The sequence below is a fragment of the Sturnus vulgaris genome, chromosome 3 (assembly GCF_052056855.1).
Source record: "Sturnus vulgaris isolate bStuVul1 chromosome 3, bStuVul1.hap1, whole genome shotgun sequence".
NCBI lineage: Eukaryota > Metazoa > Chordata > Aves > Passeriformes > Sturnidae > Sturnus > Sturnus vulgaris.
This window is the reverse complement of record NC_142245.1, coordinates 86,507,590-86,534,683: the sequence shown is the minus strand read 5'-3', so window position 1 is coordinate 86,534,683 and position 27,094 is coordinate 86,507,590. Positions and strand designations below refer to the sequence as shown.

General features: G+C 39.0%; 2 protein-coding genes across 2 annotated transcripts in view; one reads left to right on the top strand and one right to left on the bottom strand.

Moving 5' to 3' along the window:
• Positions 1–7,949, top strand: part of COL19A1 (collagen type XIX alpha 1 chain) — a 181,731-nt gene extending 173,782 nt beyond the window's left edge. Inside the window, exon 50 of the mRNA XM_014870248.2 lies at positions 183–7,949. Coding sequence (XP_014725734.2) covers positions 183–319 — 137 coding nt within the window. The 3' untranslated portion in view covers positions 320–7,949. The remainder of the gene's footprint in view (positions 1–182) is intronic.
• Positions 7,898–27,094, bottom strand: part of COL9A1 (collagen type IX alpha 1 chain) — a 62,564-nt gene continuing 43,367 nt past the window's right edge. The window contains exons 29-38 of the mRNA XM_014870247.2: positions 25,541–25,594; positions 24,716–24,787; positions 20,690–20,725; positions 20,543–20,587; positions 18,772–18,804; positions 16,002–16,148; positions 14,769–14,823; positions 13,633–13,821; positions 10,837–10,914; positions 7,898–9,655 (exon numbers count right to left, since the gene is read on the bottom strand). Of these exons, the coding sequence (XP_014725733.2) occupies positions 9,471–9,655; positions 10,837–10,914; positions 13,633–13,821; positions 14,769–14,823; positions 16,002–16,148; positions 18,772–18,804; positions 20,543–20,587; positions 20,690–20,725; positions 24,716–24,787; positions 25,541–25,594 (894 nt within the window). The 3' untranslated portion in view covers positions 7,898–9,470. The remainder of the gene's footprint in view (positions 9,656–10,836; positions 10,915–13,632; positions 13,822–14,768; positions 14,824–16,001; positions 16,149–18,771; positions 18,805–20,542; positions 20,588–20,689; positions 20,726–24,715; positions 24,788–25,540; positions 25,595–27,094) is intronic.

The following is a 27,094-nucleotide window of genomic DNA, read 5'->3' as shown; positions in this document are numbered from 1 at the left end:
TCTCCTGGTTTTAACGCTGGCTTTACACTCCTGCTTTTCCTCTCGAGCTGGGTCATAGCGTGAGGTCATCCCCACCTGCCTTCTCATGGATGTGCTGGAGTGCAGCTGATGTCGGTGATGAAATGCAGGGCACTGCACATGCTCTGGTGAGGACTCTGCTAATTCTAGCTTTGTTTTGCCAGCTGCTGGCCTGCCAGGCCCTCCAGGAACATCAGGCTCACCGGGACCGCAGGGGCCACCAGGACCCAACGGGAGATGCAATCCGGCTGATTGCTATTACCACGTGTCACAGACTCGCCCACGCACCAGCAGGAAATAAAAACCCTCTCCCCCAGACACTTGGGTTCACAGTCACTTTTCACTCTTTCCAATAAGTTATTTTAATTTTTGAAATATTTGGTGCATTCTTTTTTTTCCTCTCGACACTGCATGGTATGTAGATAATTTGTAAGGCACAAAATTGAGCCTTTTTCTATGTTGTTTGCAGTGTCATAAGGATGACATGATGTCATATATTTTCCAGAGTGCATTCCATGTGTTGTTTCTCGTATTTATTTTGCTTAGTACATAAAATAGGCCCAAATAATTTTCATAAACTTCTTTCTTCAAACAAAAAGAATATTTTGTTATAACTTAAGACATTATGTATGCCTCCATACATAAGCTGGCTTTATTTTTCTTGCTGGTGGTAAATTTTAAATGGAAAAAACACACTTCTGAATTTACAAAGCATACCTGTTCATGGCGAATGCAGGACCTGAGCTGGAGCACTGGGAACTCTGTTTAGACTAAACATTCATGCCCCTCAAGGAGACTCCAGCACACCTTCTGAAAAGGGTCTTCCAGGAATGCTGCCCACCATGTCACAGTCACATCCAAGATGGCAAAGAAGGAAACACAGATGTGTTTATGATCTCCTTATCCCATCCAACGACGAGCTTCAGACTGACTAGAAAATCTCCAGGAAGAGTCTCTCCTGACTGGATTTTGTCCCAGCTGTGGGCTTGTATGTTCCTTTAGTCGTGGTTACACACACCCCAGATATTAAATGCAAGAGGCTGCTGATGGTGCTCTGGACTGAGAACTGGCACACCTTCTAACCATTACATCAAGCTACTCTGCCAGTTAGTCTGCCTACAGCAAAGGTGACTCCTTGCTTTAGAGCAGAGGCTGGTGAGTACATAGTCTAACAATGGAGCTTGACAAGCCTCTAATCTTGGTGATGGCACTGTTTTCCTCTTCCTCCTGCAATATTCATATGCTGAAATAAGCTTGAGAAGAACATGGAATCTGTAGAGTCCAAAACTCACAGGTCATATTAACCGGTGACAGAAAATTTCTTGAGTTCGAGAGAAATTTGGAAAAAAATACAGAGCCCTCCTAGAAAGGTGTACCACTGAGAGCAACAGCATCCAGTTTTCAGGCATTTAGTAAAGGCTACAGGAACAGACAATATCAATGATGAACAAAACTGAACAATGTGTAAATCCTGTAGAATTCAAAGGGTTGAGCAAAAGAAAAGCTGGAGAAAATCAATCACAGAGATGATCCTGAAAAGGAGTGAGTAGGGGTGGCCAAAATTTCACTTCTGATTATTAGGAAACAGATGATCCTAAGTTAGTCCTGTGGAATTTTGTACAGTGCAATAGAAAGTGAAGGTGCTATTTAGAGAACACAGACATCTATTACCTACAACCTCAAAATGCACCTGTAGTACAAAGCCATACTGAGGGCTCTTATCGTTTGGGAGTCAGTCACTCTCCCACATCAGGCAGGGAAGTAGTTTAGGTAACTTTGTGCTTGAGCAGGAAAATATTCTCAAATTTGAAGTGCTGGCTTCCAGAGAAGCTGTTGTGATACATGAATCTGGCTCACTTTTGGGTTTTGCTTTTTTAAGCAGTAAAGGAATGACTGCTGGGAGTCTTTAGCAAAAGATGCACATTGGCATTTGCTCTGAGCAGAGTTCCTAGCACTTGCACCCAGAGCAGACGAGCAAGATGAGAGCATGAGGTGACAGAACTAACTCAGGTGGCAGCTGGAGAACTCAGGACACTTTCTGAAAGGGAAAGCACACATCCCTGACATGTTCATTGGTTAGGTGTTTGGAGGAGAGAAGGTGCTTGCTGCAAAAGGATGTTAAAGGGAACACAGGGATAGAAGGCTGAGAGTAAACACCTGGGACAGGAGAGGGCAGCAGGAATGAGGATGGCAGAGAACCTGTGGCATACCATGAAACGATCTCCTGAAGGAGCTGCAATATGCCCTGCAGCTGGGGACGCCTTGGGGAGTCATGGTGCTTTATCTGTTCCTTATGAGAATGGGGTCAAATCCCACAATCAAACCCAGTCCTCACAAGTCCTGTTCCTCTCACCCCCTCATTCCTCGGGAGGCAATGGCTGTCCCTTCTCCAGGCCAGCATCCCCTGCTCTGCGGGCAGCGGCGCCTGTCCTGCTGGGGTGAAGGTGCACTTGGGACAAGTGATCTGCCTGCCTGAGCTTAGCTCAACACAAGGTGCTCCCACTCCAGAACTGCTGTGCCCATGGAGCGTGTTTTGGTTTGCTCTGTGGAGCTGATCGCCCTTGCAGTTCTGGTCCTCAGAGTGCTGGGAATGGTGAGGCAGCTGGAAAGCGAGCCCTGAGGCACCGAGCAGGCCACGGGTCTGCTCGCCCAGAGAGCACAGCCCTGCACCCACACATCTCGGTGTCTAAACATGGACACCAGAGGAGGAACAGCTCCAGTGCTGGTGTTCACTCTCTGAAAGGAACTGCTGGTCAGATATCTTGCATGAACGTTTTCTCTCTCTTTCCCTTTTTTTTTTTGTTTTTTTGGGTTTTTTGTTACTTCTCTAGTAATTCCAATATGTGTAATAATCTAAACATTTTTTACTTCGTAAGTTAACTTTGAACTTTATTTTCTGTGATAATATTGAAAAGGGTGCTGTCTTGTGGTAGTACTTGCTTGACTTAGAGGTTCCCAAGCAGCCCCGTCCTGGAAGGCTGTACATAGACCATTGCGCCGCACTGGAGGTATCTGTATATTTTGGGGCTTTTAGCTTGCTGAAACCCTGCATCTGTTATCTGCCAGATGCAATTGCTGTATTTTAATTTACTTGAATTTATTGGAAAGCAGAACACTTTTTATATTTGAAGAAGTTTTATTTTTTCATCTATGTTTCCTACAGATGCCTTTTTCTTTTTATAGGCTCAAAAAGAAAGGTCTTTCTAAAATGTATTTGAATGCTTTCAGTTGATTTGCAGGTAACTTTGGTAATTATCTTGTTGCATTATTTTTATTTTGCTAAAAGCCCACTTTAATTTTCTCATGTGAGAAAACGGGTATTTTTTAATATGGGCTATCTCAAAACCTATTTTAAGATGCCACGTTCTTCACTGGGGTAGAACGGAGTTAATCCCAGATTAACTTTACTTCACACTGGCTTGCTCTTACTTTGCATTTTTAGGATTGAAAGTGGAATGTAGCTGGAAACGTGTCAGCATGGCTTTCAGATTTGGCCCTGAAATTTCTTTGGAGTTTCAGACTGATGTTGTCTTAGTTTTTGGGAAGGAGGCCAGAGAGGGAAGAGGGGATGCTTAATCTATTTTGTAATTTGCTTTATCAGTTTTGTATTTGTTTTAAGCAGTTCATGCTGCAGTGAACACTGCAAGGAAATAAACACGAGGGTTGTTTTTTTCCAGTAGCATAAGGTCTTTTATTCTGCTTTGGGTTTGTTTACATGCAACAAGACTCAGAAGTGAAATAACTTTGACAAAAATGTTTTAAACCTTTTTTAAAAGCTCTTTAAGTTTTATCCTAGTTCAGAGTCAGACTATTGTATTTTATGGCAAGTTGCTTTATCACCTGTAAAGAACATGTTGGGATTTTCTTTAAATAGCAATGTACAGAGCTACTCAGTTTGCCTAAAGAAAGAGCAGAAACTAGCTGAGAGGGAAGATTTCCCGAGGCTGCAGCAGACCTCCTGCTGTCCACATGGTGGAGTGCAAAACATCCTTTCAGTACAAAGATTACAGCCCAGGCATAACTCCCCTAGCAGCACACGACCTGACCCAGCTATGTGTACTCTCACAGCAAAACAGTCAGCGTTTCTGATTTTGTTCTTAAGGCTTTTTTCTTCTTTCTTCAAATCTCTTTAGTTTTGCATGGCAGTATTTGCAGAAATACTGCCTTTCTTGGATAATTATTGTCAGATAATATTGCTAAGTTTTTATTTGTGTTTATTATTATATTGTGTTTAATGTATGCTACAAAAGAATCTGTTGTGGTGGGACATCTCACTTTCAGGCATCATTTATGTCCCCTGCAATGATATTTGTCTCCAAACAATTCACCTATGGTTAGTAAAAACTTCAATAGCATCCAATGTACAGTTGGGCAGCAGTGCAGCCTGGCAATGTTTTGGGAACCAATATTCTTAGCTTAAACTGGATTTGGTTTCAATGTTAAAAGAGCACTGTGATACAGAAACAGGATTGATTATCCATCTTTCCCTTACGTTTTATGGTTGTGGTTTATGACAGATGTTAGATATGCACAGCTTTGTTAAATAAGTGGGGGTGTTACTTAGCAGATAATCACACAAAATATTTTGGATCTTCTTATTTTTCACAAGGGTGAAATGTTATTTTTCATATCTATGTACACTCAATTTCTTAATTTTTTTTTCTGAAATATTTATGTGAAAGTCCTGTAAAAATCCCACTGGCTAAATTAGCCTTTTATAAACTTGTTTCTCCAAAAAGACTACATAAAAATAGTCCCTAATCTTGCATTTTACCTATGCAGTAGAACTGCTGGTCTAATGGGAGATGTTAGGACAAGAAAAGTAACTAGAAATAAAAAAAATGCTGGTTTGTGGTGTGTTTTTACTGAGTTTTTCATAGTTTCTGGATGTACCAAGTCATGCAAATTTTTACTGAAATCTGATATGTCCACTACAATTTGATTGTACTGGATGGGTGTTTAAATCACCTCCATGCACGTAGGTAGGTGTAGGCAATGGAGAACAAGTTTAACCCTGATCATGTCATGGTTGGTATTTAAGTGGAAAATTTAAGCTTCAAGATACTGTAAGGAAACACGGTTTTCAAATATTAATTGCTAATAAACATTACAGATTCTAGACCAAAATAAGTTTGTAGCTAAAAAGACTGGAGTCTACACATCTTTTAGCAGTTTTCTTTCTTAGTCTGCTATTGGATAAACACAAATGCATTTAATTCTTTACTGCAGTTTTAATGTAAATATATTCTGTCTCCAGCAGAATGTTTGAAGGATTCTCAATGACACACCTTGGTTTTTTGTATTCTTTCATTTCTGAATTATATGCAGCTGTCACTGAATGAATCACAGAACATGACGACTGGTTACTTCCTTCCTTTCTTATATTTTTGGTTTGCAACATTTAAGGTTCAGTTCAATGGAAATGTATTAAGTGGATGAAAAATAACTTTTTACATTTTTATGTGGCCATGTACATTTGAAACAGGATGCTGGGTGGAAATGGAAATATTTCACATACTTTCTGTTTGATGCTCTGTCAAAAGTGTCAGCCTTTCTTCTGTGTCAAATCACAAGAGGGAGGATGAAACTGCAAGCAGGAGAAAGGAGAGGCACAAAGCCACTGCAGTGAGCTCTGGGGAGAAGTCAGGGCTGGTTGGCTGAATTTGGGGGGATTGGATTTTGACCCCAACTGAAGTCAGGCTTGTGCTTCCTAGGCCTGGTGAAACTTAGGGTTCTACAATCTGGATTAAAGAGCAAGCAAACAAACAAAACCAACTAAATGCAAAACCTTGGTCTTAATATGTATGTAATTCATGGAAATTAATACATTCTCTGAATGCAGATAAACTTTCTGCCAAAGTAGGAGATAATCACTTTTATTCAAGAAATTGATACACTGAACTTTAGGGAACTTTAGGAATTTTCATTTTTCTCTTGCTGCCTAACTCTGCCAGGAGGAATAATACCGATGGCATTTTAAAGGACTCTATGTAATAATTTCACCACTAGCTTGATTTTCTTTCTTGCAATTTCATAGTGACTTCAGAAAATTTCTTTTGTTTATTGTCTGAAGTTGCCAGGTTTACTCATCCTTTTGAATGCACAGGCAGCAAGCAAAACAAAACAGGAATAACAAAAAATTGAAGGTAGGGAATAAAACTGGAGCTATAGCAAATCACACAGGAGTAACTTGCCCTACAAAATATAGATATTTCTTCTCTACCTATGACCCATGAGCAGACAAGATGCAGCAACTGCATTTTTTAAGTATAAGGGAACCAGAGGTTATGAGGTCAAAAAATAATACAGTGATGAGCAGGTCAAGCAAATACATTTCACCCAATTATCTAAGCAATTTAACCACATTTGCAAAAAATGGAGTATCTGTATGCGGAGCACAACTGCTGTGTTCTGCCAGGATGAACTAACACTGTTGTTTCTGAACAAAGTGTTTCTTGGAAAACTTGGTTTCTTTTTCCTTCTGTCCTTCAAGTAACCTTCGAATACCATCTGTGGACACTTTTCATATTTGAAGGAAAACAAATTATGTTGTAGATCTGTTCTTGGCTCTGGGTGAACTCAGATCATGACTAAGCTATTTAAGGACACAAAATGTAGTGTGATCCTCCCTAGCTTTGGTTTCATACATCATTTAGGAGTTCCAAATAGTGCTATAGTGCTGTAGACCTTCTTTGGCTACAGAGACATTGGCCTTTGTGAAACATTCAAGATTTTTTGGTAGCAGTTCATACTAAGTTGCTTGAACCCAGTGATGGCTGAGGCAGAAAACTTACATATAAATAATACATTAGCTCTATGTATATATAATCTATAGATGTATAATACATCCATCTCTCAGTATTCAGCAGCAGTGTAATGTCAGAAGATCACCAAATTTGTTAGCATTGCCAGGTTAACAGTCAGACTCAATGATCTTAAAGTTCTTGTCCAACCTAAAAAAGTCTATAAACTGGTTATCATTAAGATTTTCTCTGGGTTCCTGCCTATACTGAAGTAACTGAGGAGCTAGAATATGTATTTATCACATACACATTCAATTGCATATCACTGCAAATAAACCTCCAGAACCAGAAGTGGTGTCAGAGATCATGATGGGTAAAAGATTTTCACTAGTCTTCTGTTCAATAAATCTTTTATGATGCTGAACCTGAAGGAGTTGAGAACAAGATTTGGGATTTCACTGAGATTTCAGGAGCATCTGGTTAAAAGTGGTGGCATGCTGACAGTGGCTTGTGAAACCTCTCAGTCTCTTTGCACTGTGCCTTCTAAATTTATTTTAGGACCTTTTTTTCTGTATCACCATAGTCAATACATGTTTATTTTAAATTCATTATCCTGTCTTTATTTTCCAAATCTTTATTTTACTTGAACGTGCTGTTACTGAAAATCCCATCCCTGGTATGTTATAGTGCACAGTCTACCATTTGTCAAGTATCTCTTTTCCATTCTTGTGTAAGATTTGGAACTGAGAATTAGATTAACCTACGCATCCCATAAGGACTTAAAAGGGGCCTGAGGATTTTTTCTTCAGTTCTTTAAATTAAAACTTGTGAGTCAGCTTGAAGGGATAAAAGCTCTCACTATCTTAAGGTGTCCACTTATAAAGATTCTGCATTGAATTGACTCTCAGTGTTGAATTTGTTTGATCCTAATAATTCTTATTTGAGTTTTGCATATGAATATTTTTGCTCCTACATGAGTTTCCTTCCATTGAATTTTATGCATTTTTCAGACTATATTTTCTAAAGCACTTCACAACTGTATTTAAATGTGGGGGGGTTGCTTCTTTTGATTCATATGTTTATGCATTACGTACAGAAAACAATATTTTCATTCTGTTATCAGGTTTTTTCTTTTCAACAGTTTTACACAATTTATAGTCAAAATAAAAGTTTGCTGGTGAAACTACAGGGTTTTTTACTAGTGCTTTATTTGTTCCACTACCTAAGGAGTACTTTTGAGGACTCTGCCCCAAGTCAGTAAAAACTGACTTAATTCAAAAACTTTTGAAAACCCCTTTATGTGTTCCCAAGCCGCTCACCTGGTGTGGTCTTCTGGATTTATTCCTCAAGAATGAAATTCTTTGCACTTGCCAATTTTTGTGACTTCTTGAAGTATTAATGTAGGAAATCAGGCTTGGTTTGAGGAAGGCCTAACTACTATTTTTTTCAATAATTCCTTTTGGAGTGTACATTATACCAGTACTTTTCCCTTTAGTGTTATCTTACACATTACATGCAAAATGCAGAGCTCCGTGGATCTTGTTATTTCTCTCTGTTGTCACATGGCATCAAGTCAAGTGTTTGGAATGTGATCAGACATTTAAGGGCTAGGAGAAAAATCAGTGCTTAACACAAGTGCACCAAAGCTTGTATTGGAAAATTTGGATGGCTAATAATGAAAAGAAAGGAAACATCATAGGGTGGTTTCATTGTTGTCTTGGAGAGAGAATAAAATTCTGAGAGGTAAAGTCAAACCACAAATAGTTTAATTTATACAGAGAGGAATAGAATATCCACATTGCACATTTTCCTCTAAAAACTGAGTATCTAAAATAGGTAACTTGGGCCATCTAATGGCTGCCTTCTGGCTGTTCTGGCTCTCAATACCGAATGCAATTAATGAATGAATACATTAAAAATTATTTATTAATTTGGGGGTTTGTAATATTTTATAGGAAACACACATATTTCTAGGACTTAAAATTCTGTTGACAGTGGCCACTAGCCTTTTATCTTAATGTCACAAGGCAAGCTGCAATGGGCTTCATATGTAATTACAAATGCAACATACATTGGAGTCAAAAATGAAGAGGTTATTCCACATGGGCTATTCATGGCAATCCTGTGATTGTACTTTTACAGATATTGGCAGCATAAGCAGTGCCGAGGGGGACAGGTTTTCATAAGAACTTCCCATCTGGGTTTCTGTGAAGAGCTGAAAGGAGGTTTAGCACATTCTGTGCAAGACACACGTACAATAAAGGGACTATGCATGAAGGGTATGTGCTAGAATTTATTTTTTTAAGTATGAAAGAATAGCTACAGCTGCAGTAAATAAAACTGTCTTTTTTATTTGATGGTTGAAGATGTTATTTCACTGTACATCATACATAGGAATTAAGTAGGGGAGGAGGACAAATCATAGAAACTCTTCATTTAACAAAATCAAAAATAAAAATAGACAAGCACCTTTTATTTTCCCCCAAAAGGAGAAAGCAGAAGGCAGCACCTGTGTATTTCTGTAAGCACCATTGTTCCAGCTTGTGTTGCTAAGTACTCCTTTTGGAGAATGTACAACAACCACCGAGTTAAAAATACCTTACTGAAACCTTGGTTGAAAGGTTTGTCCGTGTCTTTATTTCTCCTTGGTTCGTCATTCTGTCCTCAGCTGTGCAGGATCCAAACTGATGCCAACTCGCACTGGCTCTCTCAGGGCCCTTTCATGTTCTTCCCTGCTCTCTGTCCCGCCTGCATCCTGCAGGACGCTGGCTCGCAGTAGCCGGGAGGGCCGGGAGGGCCGGGGGGACCAGGGACCCCGGGCTGCCCGGCCACCCCAGGGGGACCTCGGTCCCCGTCACGGCCATCCCTGCCGTAGCTGGCTTTGCCTGGCTCACCTGGAAAAGAGGATGCAGGTCTAAACGTCGGCAGGATACGACTTGCTTAGCGTAATTAGCATCCTGTCCTTAAAAGCTGTATGAAGATGGTTTTTCACTGCTCTCAGGGTATTCTTAAGAGGAGTGCCAACTTACAGGGACAATTCTCCTCTGCCCAACACCCAGCCTGTCATTACACAGCTACAGCAATGAAATTTCAGTCCCTGTGCTCTCCAGCTGTACTAGTGCAGGTTTGCTGCTGTACAAAACTCTGCAGGGTACTCTACTCAGCCAATACTGCTGCCAATACCTTGAGCAGGGTAGATGCTACTTGCTACCACAGAATTTCATTAGCTCTCTGGAAAAAGCAATACCAAAAATCTATTTTTTTTGTTCCACTCAGATGGTTGGGGAAATAGATGTAAAGATTGGAACTGCTGAGTGCTAAAGTAGTTATTACTTCTAAATCTTCAATGAAAGAAATGAAAAACAGTGATTTCAGAAAGCCTCTTCCAGTTGTAGATTTCTACAGAAAACACTTCTGAATTACATAGACATCCTTGGGATCAGTAAATACTAAACTTTTTTTCTTTTATCACAAGAGAACAAATATGAGTAGTTCATCTTGCTATATAAATACAGAAATGTACTGTAGAAATACTGGTGGAAATTACATGTTTATGTTCATTCGCTGGCCACTAGAGGCCAGCTGTGCTTCATCCATCAGCAGAATCTCTCCTGGAGCCATTTAATACAACATTGCAATTAATTACCACAGAAATAAAACACGATCCTAAATTATGTCTGGAGATTTTGAAGACTCTTGTGTCTGCCAGTGAGATAATCTGGAGGTTATGCCCTTTTTTGTTTCTTTTTATATATATCTGTATATAACATATATAAAATATATATTAAAAGAGGCTATTTCTATTCATGTGTGTGTAATTGCCTCCTTTTTTAATGCTTTCTTTACATTTTTCCTTATCTTTCTACACTGAGATACACGAGGAGGTAGCTTTTTAGTTTTTAATTCTGATTTCTGACTGAATTACTACCCATAAAGTAAAAATTATGAAGCACTGTATTTTCAGAGTTTACTGCTTAATGGACTCCTTTCATCTTCTCAAGGCAGCTTGAAGTATCAGTTCTGATAGTAAATTTTTACTATATATTTTCTTTAACATCACCCTCTTATAATTTACCTGGAAGACCTCTTGGTCCAGGATGACCTTTCAGTCCTCTGCCTGGAAATCCTCTTTCTCCTCTTTCTCCTGGTTCACCTAGAGCAAATTCATGAAACATTAGTTACAGTCTGCCTGGAGTATCATTTTCTGTAAATTCCCTTTCAGAAGTGAATAGTTAATAAGCAGAGAATTCAGCTGGCTGTATATATTCTTAGCATTTTTCAATGATGTCCTGACACATATCCACATAAAATGTTTGGGATTTGCTTGGTTTTTTTCACCCATTTAGTCACACACAGAAGCAGACAGACTGGGAGGAAAAGAAACCATCTAGAGCTGGACAGTAAGTACCACATGAAATATGTCACAGCCTATATAACAGGAATAAAACAAAGTCTTGGGATTTCAGGATATTTGGGATACAGAGGAGAAAAAAGGTGACTGCACAGATGACAGTACTCTGTCAATATTCACATAAGGCACTGTTTTACCTTCACAAAATAATTTTTTTTCTCATATAATAATATAATGGAGACTTTCCTTTGATGGACACCCAGAGTTTCTTCAAGCCATATCTTGCTCCAAACCTGAATTATCTTAGTAAGAGGAAGGATTTTTGTTGCTTGGGTTGTAAAGGTCACTGTTATCTATTCATAGCACTCTGTATATTCCCAATGGTGAATACCTTATATTGTTTGGGAGGTTTTTTACCTTTTATTTTCATGTAAGTTAAAAGTCACAAGTTTATGCCTAATAAGATCTTTAAAAGCTTTATTTTATGCTTCTATACTGTCTTGTACTGTGGTGAGGAAAGTTAGAATAGACTGCTGGGTTTCTGGCTTGCCTAGAAATGGCACAGCAGAAAAGAGGGAAGCTGTGCAAAGGAACACAGGAGTCAGTACAAAAGTCCAGGTTTTATTAAAAGATGCACACGGCCTATTAAAGGAGGAATCTGATCTCCATGCTACAGACTAACTAGTCAACATGGAGATCCAGCCTGTCTGTAAATACAGCTACTGTAAATCCCAGTTCAAGTTACCCATATTGTACTTCTGCTTTTTCCAGCTACCTAATACTGCAGAATAGTGTTTACTCCTGCTTACCCCAAATGCATCCCACTTTTTATTTCCGTTTCTGAGCAGAAATAGTCTTTCACTACCACAGATTGCTCATTAATGTAATTAAATCTCCTTCCTTGAGGTACCTCTTTTTGACTCTGCCATTGTTGCTGCTGTTAAAATCACCTTACTTTTGTATCTTCTGCTGTGCATCATGGTTAAGACTTTGCTGTGTTTCTATCTCCTATTTATTATGACCTTTTTTAAACCATTCTCAACATCTTCTTCTAGTTCCCTTTTATCACATGTCCAAGTACCCTTTTCCCCTCACTCCAATCTCAGACAACTCTCCAAATGGATGGTGAAAATCAGTTGATCCCTGTGACTTCTGTGGAACTCTGGTAAGTACCAGGGACTCAGAGTGAAGCATTGAGAGTTTTCAGGCTGGCTGCCATGTACCATCATTATAGCTCTTGCACATGAGAGCATTCACCACTTCCCCTGTGTCTGTTATGGTATTGCAAGGTTTACTCTAAGGTGACTTGGAATTTGATAACAGTTGTGACAGCTTTTTGTTAGTTATGATAAGTATTTTGCTTGTTTGGGGGGGGGGGGGTTAATGTTCTGCTTATTTTTTTCTTTTAATATTAACACAGTACAGCCTGCTGTGCATTGAATCAAATTTTGCATATCCCATACATCTTTTTTGTATGTCTGGTTTTTGATTCTTCTGCAGATGACATTACATTGAATTAAAACAGTGGCAAAGCTCCAGCAATGATGCTGTTAAGTTTTGCTTTGTTTGTATTCTATTCCTTCCCTCAAAGGTTTTCCAAATTTCACTTTCAAATAAACCTTGAATCAAAAGTAAACATCCTACTCCAGCAACAGACCAGCTTTGTGCAGAAAGAATTTTTAAATAGGACCATCTTTTTGGAAAACAAATCAAAACCACTGCTGAATAGAAACTAATACATATATGGTAGTCATAAGACTTTGCAGAAAATTCTGCCCTGTAATCCTCTGGAGGAGAATAGAACCTCTCAGTCATGAACAGAAGAGATTAACTTAGATCAAAGATTTTGTGTAAAATGTAAGTCAATTTTACTGTGGATTTGTCCTTTCCAAAGAATCAATAGACGCTGGCACCTGGTGAAATGATGTTTAATGGCTCAAGTATTATACGCAAATAAAAAAGTAATTATTATCAGTTCCTTGTAATGTGATAAACTGGGTGTGCTTAGAAAAGTAGACTAGAATTTAGTGAAGTAATCTGACTGCTTATATCAACTCTTGATTCTTGCAAAAGTTAACAGCCAGGCTGAATGGAGAAGAGAACCACTGCTGGAATCAAATGTGGTGTTTGCCATCAAATGGCTTCTACAATGTGAAAAAGGACAAACATCTGACCTGAACTAGAAGGAAGCAGCTGAGTCAGAGTCTGAATATTGATTCTCACTCTCATGGACTTTTGAGGTTTTGTGGGTTTTATGTGCTAGAAAGCATATTTCTAACCAAGCCTTGCTAAAGCCAGGCCAATGAGTCCTTTAATCAGTGTGGTACTGACACAACAGTTACAGCAAACAGCTTACATTCCTAACTCAGGATTCTTTTTGGACTTCACACACGTACAGCGTACATCAATAACCTGTAAACCAAGGAAGGGGACCTTCCAACCAACAAGACCTAAACAAACAAACCCCAAAAACCAAAACTGAAGCAGTAACAAGTGAAAGCCAGTTGGAGAATTTCTTACCTTTAGGACCTTTACGACCAATCTCACCAGGGGGACCTTTAAGGCCAGGCAGGCCACGGGGGCCAAGTTGTCCTGGAAAACCATTTTCACCAGCAGGTCCTGGAGCACCTGGTGGCCCTGGTCGGCCAGGAAGACCTGGAGCACCAAATTCTGGCCTCCTAAGGCTGGCTGCCAGCTGAGCTAATTGTTCTGCAGTGAGCAGGAGGACAGAGTATGGAGTAAGTGAGCATGAATGAAGAGATTCCCATGATCACTGAAGAAGAATTTATGTTCGCTGCTACAGGAACTGACAGATTACACTACACCACCTTCCTCTTTTATATTGCTATTTACAGAGTTAATGACATATAAGGTATTATCTTATTACAGACTAAGATATTTATCCTATTTATAGAGTTGTTTTTTTAAAATACCCTGCTGAGCAGTATCAAGAACAGTGAAAACTCCTGAAAATTTTTCAAACATGAGCAGCAATTTCATTCTGTAAACTCTTAACATTACAGAGGCATAATAACCTAAAAGACATCTTCAATAGCAAGCAGTGAAAAATTTCTTTTGTGTTTACAGGGCAGCATAAATTTCTCAACTCAGTAAATTCCTTGCACTCAACCATATTAGAAAAGCTTCAGATCTCTGTGTGTGTCAAGAGCTCAGCAAATTAGGGTTAATTTAGAGCATCTCTGTATTGCTTTAATTTTAAGGTATGTTATCTGCAGAAACCTCTCTCTTCATTCCTCTTCTTTTCAGCTATTTTGCACAGTTTGTTTGCTGAAATCTAATAATGTGTATACAAAAGGCTAAAAACCTTTCAGTGAAGCTTGTACTTTTATGTGTGTAAACACAGCAAGTAATTTGAATACAAAATGTATGTATTTCACCCAACTACTCTGGTCTATGGCCTGCTTACCAAAGCAATAGTGTGGAATCAACACGCAGTTCAATGAGGCTACAAAATAGATGTATAAATAAGGGACTTCCTCATACTGTGTCCACATTCACATGTGGAAAGATTTTCCGCACCCTGCTGAGGCCATGCAATTTTTTCTGGGTAAGCATGGGGAAAATCTTGGTCCCTAGAAATAGATGATCCCAATTTTAATGCACAAGAAACATGAAATATTTTTTAGCCTATTTACCTTGCATGACTCTCATGCAAACCTGCTTAATGTGCTGATCGCTTGGTTCTTTTCCCTATGAATAAAAAAAGAGGGTTTTAATAAAATGGTTGACGTCACACTTACATTTTATAACTGTGTCTAATGCAAAAAAATGCTGTCAATAAACAGTTGTCACAGTTTAACTTCAGCTGGCAAAACCCCACAGAGCTGCTCACACCCACAGCCCACACCCATGGAACAGGGAAAGAAAAAAAATTTTATAAATAGAGAGAAGAAGAAGTAGAGGAAGGGGTAGGAAAAAGGGGAAGAGGAAGAAGAAAATAAAATACAAAAAAGACAATGATAATGCAAATGATACAAATGAAAGCAGTTGCTCACCACTGTCACAAATTTTCCCTGGTTACACGGCTGAGCATGATGCCATATGGCGTGGAATATCTCTTTAGTCAGTTATGGTCAGCTCTCCCAGCTATGCCCCCTCCTAATTTTTTGTGCACCTCCAACCTACTCACTGATGGCACAGTGTAAGGAGCAGGAGAGGCTTTGATTCTATGCAGTGTTCATGAGTAACCAAAACATCACAGAATGGCTTGGGTTGAAAGAGACCTTTGAAACCATCTAGTTACAACTCTGCTTCTCAGTGCTCCTTTTAACCTGGCCTTGAATCCTTCCTTGTGATGGAGCATCCACAGTTTCTGTGAGTGAACTATTTGTACCTCTCCATTCTTCCAGTGAAAAATTTCCACCTAATATTTAATCTAAAACTATGCTCTTTCACTTTGAAACCATTACCCTTTTTCCTGCTCCCATCAGCGTACTATAAAGACTATTTTCAGCACAAATCCAAAACATAATGCCATACAAGCCAATATAAAGAAAGTTAACTGAATCCCAACCTAAAATAATCCATAAGTCACTAAAAGGTGTTCCAGCTCCTGCAAGTGCAACTATTCTAGCTGATGTCAACTTCACTAGCAAGGTAAAGTCTGGGAGTGATGCTCCCTTGTATCAAACATGGTTTGGTTTCAGGGGTGGCATGGGCATAAGAAAACAGAGCTGAACTGAAAGCTGGGCCCCAAGGATGGAGCTGTGTACAACCCCAGATTGCTCTGGTGTACCCCTGTGGCTGATGAGAGGCACTCTGTACTTCAGACTGCTGTGGCACTTCAGGTTGCTGTGTGTACATACAAAACCAGGAGTGGTGTGAGTGAGAGATCAAGGTTCAAAAGACACCAGTTAAGCAGTACTTACAGCTGGACCTTCACTGCCAGGCAGGCCTGGGGCACCCTGCTCACCCTGCAAGCCTCGTGGTCCAGGTGAGCCTCGTGGCCCTTCCATGCCAGGCAGTCCCCGACTTCCCTCAGGGCCACGGGATCCAGGGTCTCCAGGATTACCAACCTGGCAAAGAAAGAGAGGAATTTCAATGGACTGCTGTACTAGTGATAGACTCATTCTGGCATACCAAAATGGTGACAGGAGCTGTTCACAAATGCAAAGCAATGAGTGCTGAAATGCAGTTGTTCAATAGATTTTTTTTTTTTAAATAAGCAACTGGAGCCAGTATTTTAAGAGGTCTGTACTCTTCACTTCCAGGGCAGACATGGAAAAATAATCTATTCTGTCAAAATAGGTAAATCAGAATTAATAGTGACATGGTCTCTGCCCTCATGTATGTCAACATGGAATATTTCTAGACATTAAATGCTGCTTAAGCTATGAAAATTCCAGTTCCCTTCTTGTTCCAAATGCTTTTCATGTCCTTCTGTAGAGAGTACTATGGTGTGAGCCTCTACTGTGTAGCCCCAGGCTGTTTGGGAACATACATTTTTGCTTTGTTTACTCTGCCAGAGCCAGAGCTAGTTCTAGTGCTTATGCTGGAGTTTTCTGGCAGAGAGGAAGGAACATCCTCACACCAACTGACATTGACAAACTGCCTGAACAGATGCAGTGACGCCTTATTTCACTCAGGGAAGGGGTAGAAAGCTATTCCTGACCCTGGGGAATGAAAGGATTGATGAGACTATGTCAATATGTCCACTTAAGTACACTGAGTAAACAAAGCTATAGCTTCTGCTCCAGTAAATTAACTAAAAGTTATAAAATATCATGCAGACAGACATCTGTGCCAGCGGGCACCTCTGAGTTATTGTATTTGGTTTGAGTGATAATGTTCTGGTAGCAGGGAATCTACAGGGGTGGCTTCTCTAAGGAGCTGCCAAAAGCTTCCCCCCATGTCCAACAGAGCCAACACCAGCCAGCTCTGAGACAGACCTGCTGGCCAATGCCAAGCCAATCAGTGATGTTAGTAAAGCCTCTGGGATAACATATTTAAGGAGGAAAAAAATATTGCCCAGAAATAATTGCAGCCAGAGAAGAGCGGGGTGAGATTATTTGAAATGAACAGCTCTGCAGACACCCAGGTCGGTGCAGAAGGAGGGGGAGGAAGATGTTCCCCTTTTATTTTACTTCCCATTATCCTACTCTGACTCTGATTGGCAACAAATCAGTTAATTTCCCTAAGTCTGCTCTGGCTGTGACTGTAACAGGTGAGGGATCTCTCCCTGGCCCCTTATTTGGGCCCATGAGCTTTTTGTTGCATTTTCTCTTCCTTGGCCAGTTGAGAAAGGGACTGGCAGTGTGGCTTTGGTGTGAACCTGATGTCCAGTCAAGGTCAAACCACCACAGGTGCTTTAAATGCAAGTTATTTTGCACCTATGAATCAATAGTAATAATAACACAGAAAAATAATACGCAAAAGAAGAAAACAAAATCCACAGGAAAACAAAACAAAACAAGCAGGAAAAAAAAATCCTGCATACTCACAACTTCCCAAACCTACTGGGGGAAAAAAAAGAGAGAGCAACACCTATTGAAAGAGATGCTAAAGAACAAATTACTCAGCTGTGGTTAAATCCACAAGGTGGATTTAAGTTAAATCCACGAGGTGGAACCATTTCGGTTCCAGCTGTGCTGCATCCCAGACAGCCAATGGCTGTCTCTATCAGAAGGAAACCCAAAGAACATGCTTCCATAGATACATTAAGATGACGGAATAATTGCTTGTATGAACTATGCAACCAGGAAGCCATCATTCCTTTCTTCCCCAGCCTGGTGAATTATCAGGTTCCCAGACAGATTTCTCATTCCTGTGAGGGTACTCATGGGGATGATGAGCACTCTAGGCTCTCATCAAGACAAGAGAATTTGAAAAAAACTAGGTGGATAAAATTATGTATTTCTCTTCTAATCTATCTCTTCCTCATATCCTTCTTGTAGGATCTTCATCAGCAGTAAGCACTCTTTAGCTTGCATTTGCTTAGCCCAAAGTTACCCAGAACATTAATTACACAAGCACAGGATTTTTTGTTATGCTCAGTCTCACTTCCATATAGGTATTTTAGTATCACAGCTCATACTGTCAGATGATGTAACAATCCAACTCTTCAGCGATCCTGAAATAACAGAACGAATTCACTTCTCCAGTTATTTTTTTATGTGACACACAAAATTCTGCTCACCTTCCACATCAAAGTTATCATTTTGCAATAAAACAAAACAAAATAAAAATTAAAATAAGATTAAAACACAATAAAAATTAAAATAAGGGAAGCTGGGCCATAAATACTTCTGATTTCACAGACATCACAATCCTGCTACCAGCTTTTTAACAGTGGCATGCAGTCACTGCACTGAGCCTCCTTTCTATCCAACACCTACTGTACAAAGGATGCATTCATTTTCTTTAAAAAAAAAACTTTGTTGGGCAGAAAACTGCTGCTGAATGATGCTTCTCTTTTATGGAGTTAGAATCCAGAAAACCAATTCCTTTTCAGAGCTAATTCATTTTAATATTAAGTGTATTCAAAAGTTAAACATAAGAAAAGCTGCTAAAACTCATTCAATTTAACTGTGATAAAGAGCTCAGCTTGTAATTTGCATTTTTCTTTCCTTAAATCAGAAAATCATCTATATGTTTTACTAGATCTCTGTATTTCTATAACAATTATATCATTATACTTACAGCTCCCTTTGCTCCTGGTAATCCCATGTCACCCTGAAAAGAAGACAAACTATATTAGAAGAAAGTCTCCTTACCACAGACATTACAAATGCAGTAAATGTGACATGTTTTTTCAGTATAAATGAAATTTCATATATTTAGTTGATTTATGCAAAATTGCACCACAAATAATTACCAATCCTTTGAGAATAAAACCTTTATTTTGGTGGGTTTTGTACAATTCCTTTCTCAAAAACTTTTCTCTAAGGTGCAAATGAGAAAGCATGTTAGTTATAATTGGTTTTGTATTGCTTCTCTTGGAATTAGACACATGGCTCTAACCTCTCAAACACAGCTACACCACAGGACAATCTTAGATAGATGATTACTTGGAAACCTGTAACAGAAGCATTTTTTTGACCAGGATTTTCTAGTTTCTACAAAGTGATGAAACCATGGATATCGCTGCTGTGTTAGTGCTGAAAAACTGCAAGAGAATCTACCTCAAGTTCTGTGAATAAGCCAAACTTCTACAAGTTTCTCTTTCCAGCAATCTTTCTCCTGGCTTCAACAATACCAAAATCCCTCGATCACCTGGCTGACAATAGCAATCTCACTATTTAGGAATTTTCAGGTTTTCCTCTCAACTGGGAAAAAAACCCAAAAAAACTTGCAAAATCTTGTAATCACCAGTGAAATAGGTTAGCATGAAAACACCAAAAAAACTTTGAGTAATTTCTGTAAAGTGTACTTTCCCAGTTCCTAAATGCCATTGGTGAAATAACTTCCCAGTCAAAGGCCTGTCTGTTAATGAATATGTGATAACTGAAATAGAAATAACTTATCCATTTAAAACTGGACTAGCTGGCAGCACACTTAACCCATAATATTGCTTCCTGGGAATCTGCAGAGTGATTGTAATGCTCAGTTACTGGACATCTAGCTCACTAAGGCTTTCAAAATTGCAGCCTGTGGGGAAAAAAAACTACCAATTTCCAGCATAAAACCTGGCTACCATTATTTGAATAGGGAGCAGTTTACTTCCTTTAGAAAGATCAGTTCTGGCTGTGCTGGATGAGGCCCCATGGGATCCACTGGACCAGTGGGTTTCTCTTTAGGCAGAGAAACAAACCCCCTTTACCCAATGGCACATGACATTACCCATGTCAATTTACAACATGCCATACTCCTGCAGCACACTGATAGCTATAGATGTAGATAGTGCATATCTATATCTATCTATATAATCTATCACAGTGCCACAGCCTCTTCCTAGTCCATTTTTCCTCTCTCTAAAAAATCATTGCAAATCATATTTCCAAAGAGAAGGTCAATTAAAAATATTTCCTTTAAGTGTGAGTCATGAAGGATATTTATTAACTCTCCTCCTGTTTCACCTGAATCAAACTACTTGCTCATCCTCACTGCCTCAAACACCAAAAATTGATGTGCCTGTGTATGCATGTGTATATATATTTTTATATATAAATACTCTTCTATACATATATATATATCTACATAAGAACACAGACACATCATTTTTCTTCAAGGCAGTCTGTACTATATTGTACACCTAACAGAACCTGTATATTTCAGTGCTTTCCAAACAGCAGAAATAGAGTAGTTAGGCAAATAGAACTGCTGTGCTCTGCAAGGGCCAGTTGGTATAAAACTGAAATGTGCCTTTCAATGATGAAAACCTAATGCTTGAAGCACTCCAACAATACTTTGTATCTTTAATTTACAACAGCAACATAATATTATATCAGGTAAAGGGAAAAAAGCGCCTTACTAAGTCACCCTTTTCTCCTCCATCTCCTTCTGCTCCAGGTGCACCCTGTATCAAAGACAGACATACTGTCAGCCTTCAGATTTAGTCAACATTATGTGACATTTGGTACTCTGATTTTAAAGTCACATGATCTCTAATATGACTTACTTGTTCACCCTTAGGTCCTGGTTCACCCACCGAACCCTAAAAGGTTGGAGATTAAAAATTTAAAAATGAAGTCTTCAGAATTTTAAAGCACACTAAATGTTATTTGATCCTAAATTTCACATTCATGCAAAAGACCTTCAAAACTGCAAATTTTTAAGAATAACAATGAAAGCACTTAAATCTTACTATGTAATTTATGTGACAGAGTGAAGACAAGTACTAGTATGGAACATATAATCCACCATCACACAGTACAGTACAGATTCTGACTGTCCAACAGTACCTCTCCCCTTTACATGACAAATGTTCTTGCAGCTGCTACAAGTCTGCTCTGAGAATTACTTAGAAGCTAGAAGTAAATCCAGTAAGTGTATCACTTTATCTAGCACTATTATATATTCCATATTGCTGTAGGCTATACTAGCCCTGCTAATGTGGGAAAAGCAGAGACATCCACAAATACAGTCACAATCTTGTCCTGTATGCTGTTTAATTCTCAAGGTCTTTTAGCAAACCTGTGTCTAGAATTTTGATTGTTGTAGTCAAAGCTACAATTAATTTTAAAATTACTATTCCTTTTTAAAAATAAATTAGATTATGATTCATCTTAGAATCTAACAAAACATACCTATGTGGACAGGCAGGAAACAAAGACAAATAAATTAATGACCCAACTAGTTTCAAACATATGTAATTTTTTTCTAGAGCAAAATTGTTAAGTTTTTAGAACAATATATAATTTAGGAAAATATTTTTGAATTTGTATTCTGTTGGAAAACCAGTCACACTATAATTTTAATATTCTTTGCAGTCTGTGCAGTTTCAAAGATATGCATTCCAAACGAACTATAACTGTGCATGATAACCCTGTTTTTGTAAAACTGACAGAGATGCAGCAGTTTCTCTCCCATTTCAGAGATCCATTTAATTCACATAAGATATAGGCACACAGGCTGGTGTAGCTTTTATGAATTTAATGAATTCTGACACATTCTCATGTTCTTGAAGATGAAGAGCTAATACTAAATTATCCACAAAGATAAGCAGTATAAATGACAAAACTATTTAACATTCTGACTTTGTCACACAACACTGAAACTATTTTGTCTGAAGTGTTCTCAACATTGTACCTTGTTATTGGTTTCCAACCTAACATTGATTTGGGGGTTCGTTTTTCTCCCCTTACTCTTCTTTAGTGCAATAAAAATTCCAATAGATAAGGCTGACATAGAAAAATCTATCACTCTTTTGAGAGTCATGTCCTGCAATGTTTGTATAAGCAAATATAAAAATCACAACTGAAACTATTGGAATCTATTCTACATTGACTCTAAAAATTGCAGTGGAGGTAACAAGGCAAAACATCAAATTATGAAAATACTTACTTTAGATAATAAATAGTGCCTATCTATTTTGCAAAAATCCCTCTCAAGTCATACTCAAGAACTATTTGCAAAACTGCCTGTCAGCATGATCCAAAACTGTACCAAGGGCTACTTTAACTACTTAGCAGGACTAAGGATCATGTTGCAGTGCCAAGGTCTGGCACTAAGCTTGCTGCTGTTTAACTCACTAAAATAGACAGAAGCTGTGTATGAAACCAATCCAAAATACGTGAATCAGAAACAGCCCAAGTGGTGAATGCTGGGGTTTGGCCATTAGCTGTGTTGTGTGGGCATAACCACCCTGTAAGATTCACTGAAGCCATTGCTCTTATATTGTTTTGTTCTGCTCTCTCTGCTAGACTACATCAGGTGTGTGCCTGATGCTCACAGCTCCTCACCCAAACTAGTGGCAGTCTGGTTCAGGCTCCAGAGGAGACAAAGACCTAGGCTGTGACCTCCTTTTCCAGCCTGAAAGCCCACCCAGGCACAGGGTTACATGGTGAGGGTTGGTCCATGTGGGCTTGGAAACAGCAACATCGACCCTGCAGTTAGCACATGATACTACACTTACAACATCCAATCGTTATTATATCCATCAAATTTTGTCAGCTCTCACTTTTATGTATTACTTCAGTAAAAATAATTCTGGTGGTGTCATTGGTGGTAATTTATTCTTTAAGTGGTCATCACCTGCATGTAGACAATATGCCAACAGATAGTACACAATATTTAACAGCTTTGGAATCAAGAATGACTACTGATATATTAAATTAATGAATTCTATTGGCTTCTGGCTTCTATTTACATCAGCTCTTACCATGCAGATACATCTAGACAACAAAACTTTATAGGATACCTGTGTACAAAACCATGAAATTTTGAAATCAGAATGGGAGGAAAGGTTACTGCAGCCTAGAACTTACTCCTAGAAGGGGTTGACCCAAAGATTATGGTTAACAGGCTACAGAGACGCCTATTTCCAACCTAATAAGGTTGTTTGTGTAAGACTGATGCAGTTGCAAAAGCTGAAGGGAAGAGGAAGGATAGAGTGGCACAATGTTCTCCAGGCTTGTGACTTGGAAGGGATACTGCAGTTCAGTGCTGCTGGCAAAGCTGCAGCCATGCTAAGCCTACCCTAGAAAATTCACTCCAACCTCTATGCAACTGGAAAATAAAATATGAATCAATGATACAAGTGCAGAGCTAAAAAGCAGTCAGAGGATTAAGTAATTCCTAACACAGCACTTTGGACTTAAAGTCCAAATGCACAAAGCATTAAAATGATCTCAGGTTTTTAGAAACGGTCTAGGCATAAGTTACTGTCATCTCCCAGTTAGATAACTCAGAAATCTCCTGGCTGTAGCCTGAATCTCTCTAAGTCTGTTTACAGCATCTACATTCTATGCTTTACCCTAGAGAACCAAACCATTTGTATAGCAAATGAGGAAAATCAAGCACCTTTGAAAGAAGGGTGTCAGCACTGCAACAAATGTTTTCCTTCTACCTTTGTTTCCTCAGTACCTTGATTCTCCCTCTGGAGAAGTCTAAAATATGAATCATAACCCATCTAATAAAAAGAGACTGCTTTATGTCAATACTTACATTTGACTAGAAACATATGTCCTGATCTCAGCATTAAAAAACTAAATAGACATGAAAAAAAATACCTCAACAGCATCAAAGACATAGCAGATTGCTTTTAAGTACCTGAATAGCTTTTTTTATAAACGGCTTATGTTGCCAAAAACAACAGCAAACCCTATTCAGAAACCCTATGATGTACACTGGGAGCACACCAAGGGCAGGATTCCTCTGCTCAGCTAAGAGAATCTATGGCAGTTATACCCATGTCTGACTAACAGTCCAACAGTCCTCTCATTATCAGGAGGATGTAAGAGGCACTTCACAAGTGTAATTCATTTAATACTGATGCAGACATGCCTCAAGTAAGGAAGACACAGTAGAGAACTTAATATTTTTTTATCAAGTATGTCAGAAGTTTGGCAAGTGAATTCCAATCTTTGCAGTCTCCTATAGCCAAGAGAAGATACGAAATGGCTTTATGTACTGTCTTCACTAACATATATTGAGCAAAGAAGGATATATTCTGCAGTTATGTGAGGCTCCTAGGGCCCAATCCTCCCCTCTTAGCAAAATACTACAAGAAGTATTTATATCCTGTAATTCTGCAAGTATGCACCAGTGTCTCAATAGCTGCATTAGCATGAGCATTTCCTATACATTAGCATGAGCAGGTCCTAAGACATCTGTAACAGGCATCTGCTGCTGTAGGTGAGGGTTGAAACGGCAAAGCTCCATTGTGACCACAGACCCTGACTGACCATTTCATATCTGGCTGTGTCAATGATTTAGGTCTTTAAATGAATCAAACTTAATCTAAAAGAATATTTACTCTGGTAATCTTATTTCAGTCCCTTAAGTGACACTGTCAAGACTTTTCCTGTACACATTTATGAGCTACAAGTAGTTAATGGGCACAGGGAGCACCACTTTCAAGCAGTTAAAATATCTACATACAAAACAAGAAAATATACATTAATTCATGGAAAAACTGAAAACAGTGCTTAACTTATGGAGTTTACTCCTGACATCAAACTGCATGTACCAGTGCATTTCTTACCCGGTCACCTTTACCACCGGGAAGGCCTGGAGGACCAGGCAGTCCAGGAAGTCCAATATTACCCTGGGGACCCTGTGAAAATAAGTCAAGAATGTAAACTTGTCAATCTCATTTAGAATGAACAACTAAGGATCATACCCTGAAGCAGATGGGGCAGAACCTTACTCCCAGAACAGACTTCGCTTGATGAAAGAGGATTATCTAATGCAAATTGGGCTGATCCAAAGTACAGAACTTTAAACAGAATCTTATTATGAAGTTATTGCTGACAATCACAACAGAAATGACTTACAGGGTTTTCTACCCTCCAGTCCCTCAACGACAGACTGGTTCTCTTAAAAGTGCTTCCCAAGATCTTGCACTCTGCGATTTTCACATTCCTCTGTAACAGTAGGCTCTTTCAGCCAAGACCTCCCCAGCTATGCTTCTGACTGATTCTGTGTAAATACTGCTGGAGCTCTGGTAAAAGGTGGCATTCATAACGTGCTCCATTCATTAGTTTCACATAGCTGTTAGCAGAAAGTCAGTTTCTCACTGCTCCTGTTCCCAGGAGCCCACATAGGAGTGTGCAACTCAGCTTTGAATGTCATACGATTTAGGGGATTATCAAGTAGAAGAAAAAGTCACACATATCTCCATGTAATTTAAAACAGCATTTTCTAATATTAGCACAGTCACAGAGGACTGAAAAAGAAACTGAACCACCACTCATTTCAATGTTATTTTCAGTTCCCTGCATGGATAAATGGGTGAGTGTAGTTCCAGATGATACTATAACTCCTTGAAAGTAAACAGGAGCACTGAATATGGAAATAAGCTGCTTACCAACTTCCCTGGTAAACCTGGAGGACCTGCAGGACCTGTCTCCCCTCTGCTACCCTGGAAGCAGAAATAGAGGAACAACATTATTTCCTGGAATTCTTCCTGTGATCTGGGAATACAGTATGATTTTAAGCTTAGGAAAGCTAACTCTACAATTCAAGAAATAATTAGTTATCCTGGAGAGATCACAGAAGCAAACATAAACAGACTTTTCAATTCATTTCCTTCAAAATATCCTATGGTGTTAAAACATCTATTACTTTAAAGCACTTCACATAATTTCTAGAAGCTTTCTTATGTTAAAAAAAAAAAGAAAGAAAGGAAAAATGTCCCCTAACTCACCTTCATTTTACAACTCAGAAAATGGATTAAAATTTTATTTAATCACAAAATTCTGAACTACATCTCTGAATTGGAATACTGCTACATTTCTGATGCAGGAATAATGAAGACTAAAATTATGATCAACTGTAGAAACTTGTCTTCTCATCATTTTCATAACACCCACTTCTATACAGAGATGAAACAAAAGGAGTATAATCTTCAGAGAGTTAAAATCTTATTCTAAACCTCTTCAGCACATCAAAAGTTCTGATGGTCACACAAAATTCAAGAAAAATCTTCCATTTTATTTCAAATGAAGAAAAAGTGTATTGTCAAATACACACCACAGGCACTTTGTCAAAAAATGCTTTTCTAAGGAGGCAAAGAGGAAGTTAATTCACAGAAGACCAGAATACAAATCTATAGTATTTCCTGTAAACATTGACATTATGTCTTCAAGGACAGATTATTTCAAAGTATGGGCCACCACGGCAAGATCTGCAGTGGTGCTTTAGCAAGTAAGAGAGGAAGTGGAACACAAAGAATGAGGAATCGAATCCCTGGCACAACTAGAAAGACTGTAGTCCAAGTTATACCAGACTGAAATGGCCTAAGATAGGTTATACAGTAAGGTGCTTACTCACAGTTCTGGAGGAAAAAAAAGCATCTTGAAATGTCCTCATGCAAACATTTAAACATTTAAAATAAGTCATGTCCGAGAAGCATCTACATTTCCCCCACAGCCTATAGGAGGGTTTCTGTAAAAGCTGGTTCGGGTGTTGCCATCTGTTCTCAGCCAGATGAAATGTTCCTCTGTGCTGTGAGTCACTATGGGCAGTAATTAGAGCAGAAGGCAGTTTGGCCATGTCCTCAGCCTGCCTTTCTTATACAGCAGCCCTCTGTACAGCAGTGCATGGCTTCAGGCCACCCACAAACCAGCAGGCATGCTGCACTGGTTGTAACAAAAAGACTGCCAGAATCTGGAGGGGTTTATGCACTTTTGACACACTTCAGAACCCATACTTTTCCTAGAGGTGAAACACTTAAGGAGGGAAAGTAGTCACTCTAGTTTGGAGTGAGCTGAGACAGACCACCTTGCTGGTGAACATTCCATGCTTTTAGGAAAAGGCACATGCAAAACGGTAAGTGTGAAATGGCAGCACAGCACTGCAAGTCTGAACATCAGCAGGATGCAGCCCTTCCACAGCTCCTGTGCTAGACTGTGGTTACCAC